This window comes from Zingiber officinale, chromosome 5B (assembly GCF_018446385.1).
Source record: "Zingiber officinale cultivar Zhangliang chromosome 5B, Zo_v1.1, whole genome shotgun sequence".
In the NCBI taxonomy this organism is placed as follows: Eukaryota; Viridiplantae; Streptophyta; class Magnoliopsida; order Zingiberales; family Zingiberaceae; genus Zingiber; species Zingiber officinale.
Genome location: NC_055995.1, coordinates 121,763,857 through 121,770,464, shown reverse-complemented (window position 1 = coordinate 121,770,464; position 6,608 = coordinate 121,763,857). Strand labels below are relative to the sequence as shown.

Below are 6,608 nucleotides of genomic sequence, written 5' to 3'. Positions count from 1 at the left end.
AATGAACGTCATATTTGAACTCCTTGTAACATCAGAAATTCATAGGAACTGAAATGAGTTCAATCGGAACTCTCTAGGTCCGATCAAAATCCACTGATCGACCTAGAGAGCTCCAATTACACTCATTTTAATTCCAGTGGATTTCTGAAATTGCAAGGAGTTCAAATATGCTATTCATTGTTTATTTTTGCTTCTTCAAATGTATTAAAATGTTGTTAAAAAATTGACTAATGTTATTCATATGTTCTGCCCATAAAAAAGAGAAGAGAAAGAAAAATATAGTGAAGAAAAGAAAACAGTAAAAAAAGTCAAATTATCATAAGGGTAAAATAGGAAATGCATTTAAAAAAATACGTTCTTTGGTAAATACCAAAATAATATACACCTTTTAATAAATTTAAATCTCTACGTGCACCCTTTGATAAATTATCGCTCTAACATTCAAGTGAGATTTCCAAGACAAATGTTGAAAACAAAAAAATGAAAATGAACAATAAAGAGAAAAGATGAGGTTTTCTTGATATTGCTATCAGTACCTTTAACTAGAAAGTGAAAAGATGAGGTTGATTCTAAAGGGCACACCTCTTTTCTAATGACTGAGAGGACACATCTCTTCCGAGGACATATCTCTTGATGATTGGCGTTTCAATAATTACCGTGTCGAATTAGAAATTCAATTGGGGCATACCCGACTGGGAGGGACTTGACTTAAGGTCTTTTAAGAGGGCCGACTTGGTGAGACGTAGCTCAAACTCAGTTTGATCTGATTCGAACTCAGTTTGACTTGATTGTCAATTTCTGTTTAACTTTTGACTTGACTTTACCATGTAGTACCGATTATCTCTGCCACAGAAGCACTTTTTACTTTTATTATACATTCTATTTTTTTAAAAAATATATTAAAATACTTTTATATTTTGAAATATCATTCAAATTATCTGTTTTGCTTCTACAAGACCATCAAAATTGCTTCACATTTAGTCCTAGCGGCAGTGTATCTATGTAATCTTTTAAATATTTATAATTTGATTTTCAACTATGATATATTATAAGATATTTTTCTCCGGAATAATAAGCTTAGGATATTAGTTTACTAAACTATCAATTATAAGTACTTCTGAATTTATCTTGATGACTGATAAAAAATTTCTATGAAACTAAATCAATCATCTCTAGTATTAATCCATCCGAAGGACTAAATACATAGTGCTAACTACAAAAACATACTTCACATTATAGTAATTTTGATTAAAATTATTATAATACTTTAAATTAAATTAGAGTAATTTTAATTAAGTTATAACAATTTTAATCCGTATTAGAATAATGTTAATTACTATTAAAATAATTTTAATTAAAATTATAAGAATAGTTTTGATCTAAATGTGAAAGCAATTTTAATCAACATTGTACCTTTATCAAAATTACTATAATAGTGTTGGAGTTTTTGATTAAGTTTAAATAATTTTAATTAAATTGAAATAATTTTAATTAAATTGAAATAATTTTAATCAATATATGAACTATTTTGACCATCATTATAGTAATTTTAACAGTATTAGAGCAATTTTGATCAATATTGGAACAAATTTAATCAATATCAACATAGTTTTATTTTTCAATCAATATTAAAGCAATTTTGGCTAACATTAAAATAATTTTATCCGCATTGAAATTGTTTTGATCACTGACGAAGCAGTTTTACCTAATGTTGAAACAATTTTATCTAAAATTGCTACATCATTGTTAGACCTTTTTATATTTGAATTAGGATATAAAAAAATTAGGATGAGATATCCTTTCATATTTCTCAATATGAGACACCTTCAACTGACGATAAAAAATAAGATCTCCTTTAGTTTTTATTTATTTATTTTTATAATATTTAAATATATGCTAATAACATTAGACCTTTTGAAGGGGAGTTTGCCAACCCTAAATTACTACCACATGATCTTGAAATGAGTTATAAAAACAATCTCTTATACAAGGTAATACAATTGACCCAATATGATCCGAAATTTCCCCGGGACTCTCTAATTGCATAATATTAATTGTCGCTCATAAATTGTTCCATATAGAAAAATCATGATGGTGGAAGTGTCAAAAAACTTCTCATCTTTCAAACAAGAGCAATATTTCTTTAATGATTAGGTTGTAATTCGATTAAGAAAGCACATCCAACGGTTGTTTAAAAGGGAAATGAAATATAAGCTGATGGAAGCCTCCTAACAACCAAATTGTTGTTCATAATCAAAATATTGGCCACAAAAATGGCACAATATTTCTACCACAAAATTAATCATTAAAAACAAAAATGAAAGACAATTGGATGTATATGTATCCTTCTCTTTCAGCTAACGTTGATGTCGTTACCAAACACTAGAAGTTTGGCTAGCCACATAACTTCTCGTCGTACCTAAACCAAGACGAGATCAAATAGGTATCAGGCCTAATTTGAACCATTTACTATTTCATCCTACTTCGAGGTTAAACAAGTTATACAAATGCAAAAACTCTTCGTCTATTTCTTTCGGTGAGGGCAAATGAATTATTAAATCCTAAACCCTAAATCCAAAATATTTCTGAATACAAGTTCGATCGATTGTAACACACAATCTATCCCTTTCCCTCCCCAAAAATGAAAACCTATGAGTGCCACTTCAAGAAACAGACCTGGCACAACTCTATCATTCATCGACACGTGACAAATTTGATTTCCCTGTCCTCATAATGGTTAGAGAGTATTAATCAAACCCTAAAATGCTGCTTAATCAATCAATGGACCCAGGAATTATGTGGCCGAATAGAATATGGACCGCCATTTATTTTTCCTTGCTAAAGGGAACTCCTAAAGAGAGCATCCAAATTGTCTATATTCTTCTTAATCAATCGATCCTTCCAGCTCACTAGCCGCTTCATAAACAATCTAGGAAAAGTCAGCCGCTCAATGGTTGACTAACTCAAAAGCCCGACTTGTCCTAAAATCGAGAGAGAGATGAGTGGAATAATACAAATTTTCTTCTTTGTTAACGTGTGATGATGGAAGGATGCCAACTGCTAAAGAGAATAAGATAGATATGCAAAAGTGGCCATAAACGGAGCAGTCTCCGTCACAGGAACTCACCGACAGCAAACTGGAGAACAAAAAAACAATTAAATTACAAACGGGATATATCGAGGGGGATAACGATGGAGCACCTAATTATCATTCATTGAATTGCTAAATTAGAGGAACAGGGGCAAAAAAGGAGGCGCGTTTACCAGGTATTTCACAGGTTTTTAGCTGCTGACGAACGTTGAGCCACACATCCATGGCCTCCCCTTTTTCTAGCCACAAGGTTGAATCTTTCTTCTGATATTGGAAATATCAACAAAATCTAAACCCTTACAAGGGCTAAAAAACAGATTTTGCACATCCAAACCAAGAAGTTGGACTTGGGCATTGTTTTTTTTTGTGTTTCCCCCGATTAACCCAATGCGTGGTTATTACTAGATTGGATGAACTAAAACAAGGCGAACACAAATTGAGAGAAAGGGATTCAATATGGAACAAATTTAATCATCTTGCTTCCCTTTTATTTCATTGAGGCAGTAACAATGGAATGTAAAATATAAATCGCCTCGCAAGAACGGGGTTTGGGAGCAAAAGTAAGGGAAGCGAAGAGAGAAGTCACTAAATCCACATTAAAACCGAAAAGAATAACAAACGTGAAATTTTGAAATAGTCGACGATCCTGATGTTTTTTTTGTATGAAAATTGATGGGGAGCAGTAGAAGTAGACGAGGCAGAGGATTTACCGGAGAGCAGCGGCCGTGAATGTAGTGTCAAGCGACGTCGGGACCGTAGAGATCGTAAGGCGCCCAGAGGTGATCGAGCGGGCACGGCCTATTTGAATCGAGCCGCACCCACGGCTTGCCGCTGCCGCTCCAGTGGAGGAGGCTCACCGGCCCCGCGTGCAGGTCCCTGCAGCTGCCTTTGATGTTGTCGCCGCCTAGCCCGTGCTGGTTCCACCGGTGCTCGATGGGCGCCACGTGCCCGGCGAAGACGAGAAGGAAAGGTGGCAACGAGCCCAGCTCGTAGATCCGCCCCGGGCCGCCGGGTGCCTCACCGCCTTTCTGTACTTCCATCCACTGCTCGATCTGCCGCGTGTACCCAGAGCGTCGCCACCGGACGAGGTCGAGCACCATCACCCCGGTATTGAAATAGCATGGCCGGCGACCGGCGAACGCCGCTGCGAGTCGTTGATCGGACCAGAAGCGGGGGGTGAAGTACTTGGTGAAGTTGGCGTGACAATACTCCGGCGCTCCCACGGCGCGCGACCCTAACCCCGTCCGCCATAGTTTGGCGATGTCATCGACGACCACGAGGTCCGAGTCCAGGTAGATCACTCGGCGCACGCACCGTTCGAGGATGTCAGCGAGGTAGTTGCGTGCGTAGTTGAGGGGCTGCTCCAGGGCCTGGCGCACCGACGTCGAGATCAGCCCCCGGACGCGATCCGGGTCGAAGAAGTACGCCTTGAATCGGAGCCCGGGGAAGGCGGATCGCACAACGGTCTCCAAGCCAGGTTGCGAAACCAAGAAATGGAAGAAGACGCTCTCTGGACACCGGGCGTGGGTGAGCACCGAGTGGACCGCTGCGATGGAACCGCGCAGGTACTCCTCATCTAGGGTAATGGCGATGTGCACGAGCGACGGGTCGCAGACCGAGGTTCCATTGGCCGAAGGGACCTCGCAATCGCCGGCATTGCGGAAACTCGGCGCGCGCCGAAATCCAGAGACGTCGGTGAAATCGGATAGGGCGGCGACACGGTGGTACCTGCCACCAGGGGTCCGGAGATAGTGCGAAGACCGGATGGCCTCGGCAGGAGGGAAGGATTGGAAGGAAGGGGAGAGGACGACCATCAGCATGGCGGCGGAGCAGAGGCCGGAGAGGCGGACGAGCCAGAGCATGGTCCCGGCCCCCAAGTGCAGGCCGCGGCCGCAGGCCTTGCGGCGCCTGCAACTCCGGATCTTGAAATGCAACAGATTGGCGAGCAGGGCGACGGATCGCCGGATCGCCGCCAGCGAAGAGGCGGAGGAGGAGAATCGGCCCTACAACCAATGGGATGAGCAAGGACCACGGCCTCAGCGCCGGCGGAACCAATTGGGGTCCTCGTCACTTCCCTTGAGCCCGAAGCAATCGCCGGAGACGTGGGGAAGCCGCGAGGAACCCTAAAGAGAGAGAGAAGAATCCATGGACGAGGAGGCGACGAAGGAAGCGATGCGGTAAGCCCACTCGCGGTGAGCTCCTCCGCTCCTCCCTCTCTCTCTCTCTCTGTGTCTCTCTTTTTCGCTCTTCTGCTCGCCTCGCCGCAGCCTCTCTTCCTAATTTCTATTCTAAAAGCAGTTTCCGCGAGAGAGAGAGAGAGAGAGAGAGAGAGAGAGAGACAGGTGGAGGACGTTTAATTGAATGAACCAAACCGGCCAAAAGGAGCCGAACCGGTTCGCTTGGAAATGATAATTTTTAATCAGCTCTCTTCATTTTTATTATCATTAGATCCTGTATCTAAACAATATTAAAATAATCTTTTATTCTAAAAATTCTTTTCTATTTATTCTTTTTATTAGACTGCTCTCTTTTGATTAAAACTATTTTAAACCGTCTAAATTAGAAAGCACTTTTAAATAATATTAAATTAATTTTAACAATTTTAAAATAGTTTTGGTAAACATCGAATTACTTTTAGCTAAAATTGCTATAATATTATTACTTATTAAAAACATTTTAAAATCAAAATATTAAAATAGGATACCATTTTGATATGTTCTTAAGATAAGATATATCCTTTTAATAAGGAAAAAATATTTTTACTTATCTTAGATATGATTTAAGCACATACTTTAATTGAATCCTAGTGCTCACAAATTATTCTAGTTAGGGGCCGACAATGAATTAGGGTTAGGGGAAGGGACAGATTTTAATGGGCTAAGTAAAGAGCTTATATAGTTAATAAGATTTTTTTTTTTTTTGTATTTCTTTGAATAAAATCAATTTCAACTGATAAGAGGTGTAGTTACCTTTTGGCTAGTTAAAAGAAAACTCATTTGGCTATACGAGAGATTCATTACCTTTAATTATATGTTAGTTGACATGTTGCTCTAGTAGTTAGTGCACCTACTACTAATAATTAATCAAAGAATCTTAATTTTTCTATCCAAAATATATATGATCCGATGGTAAGATGGGACCCCGCCTCATAAGTGGTTAACGCCACGTGGAAGGTCAAAATCAAGACGATCAATGCCCCCAGGCCAACGTCCGACCGAGCGACCCCATCAGCCGATCGGACTAAGGAATGGTCAGTCTGACGTTATCATAGCTCGGTCTCACACCGAGCTTCCGACGCTCAAAGACCCAGTATCACCAAAGCAGGCGTCAATCGGCAGGACATGCGTCGAACGGCTGGGCATGTACCAGGCGGACATCTGGATCGACCAAAGATCATATCACAGCCAGCGAAGCGGAAACATGACCCAGTAAACCTAAACAGTGGAAGTAGCCGAGCGGCCACCTCGCTTAGCCCGGACAGCGGAAGTAGCCGAGCGATCATCCACTCGGCCCACCA

At 40.3% G+C, this 6,608-nt stretch overlaps 1 protein-coding gene across 1 annotated transcript; it reads right to left on the bottom strand.

The window, feature by feature from the left end:
• Positions 1-3,548: 3,548 nt before the first annotated feature.
• On the bottom strand, positions 3,549-5,416 carry LOC121985696 (probable galacturonosyltransferase-like 7). Its single transcript, XM_042539296.1, has one exon. It carries the CDS (start codon positions 4,951-4,953, stop codon positions 3,829-3,831), a length of 1,125 nt encoding a protein of 374 aa, XP_042395230.1. The 5' UTR covers positions 4,954-5,416; the 3' UTR covers positions 3,549-3,828.
• Between the last annotated feature and the right edge of the window lie 1,192 nt (positions 5,417-6,608).

Excerpts from the sequence above, each read along its gene's own strand:
- LOC121985696 (XM_042539296.1), bottom strand. The coding sequence starts at position 4,953 with ATGCTCTGGCTCGTCCGCCTCTCCGGCCTCTGCTCCGCCGCCATGCTG.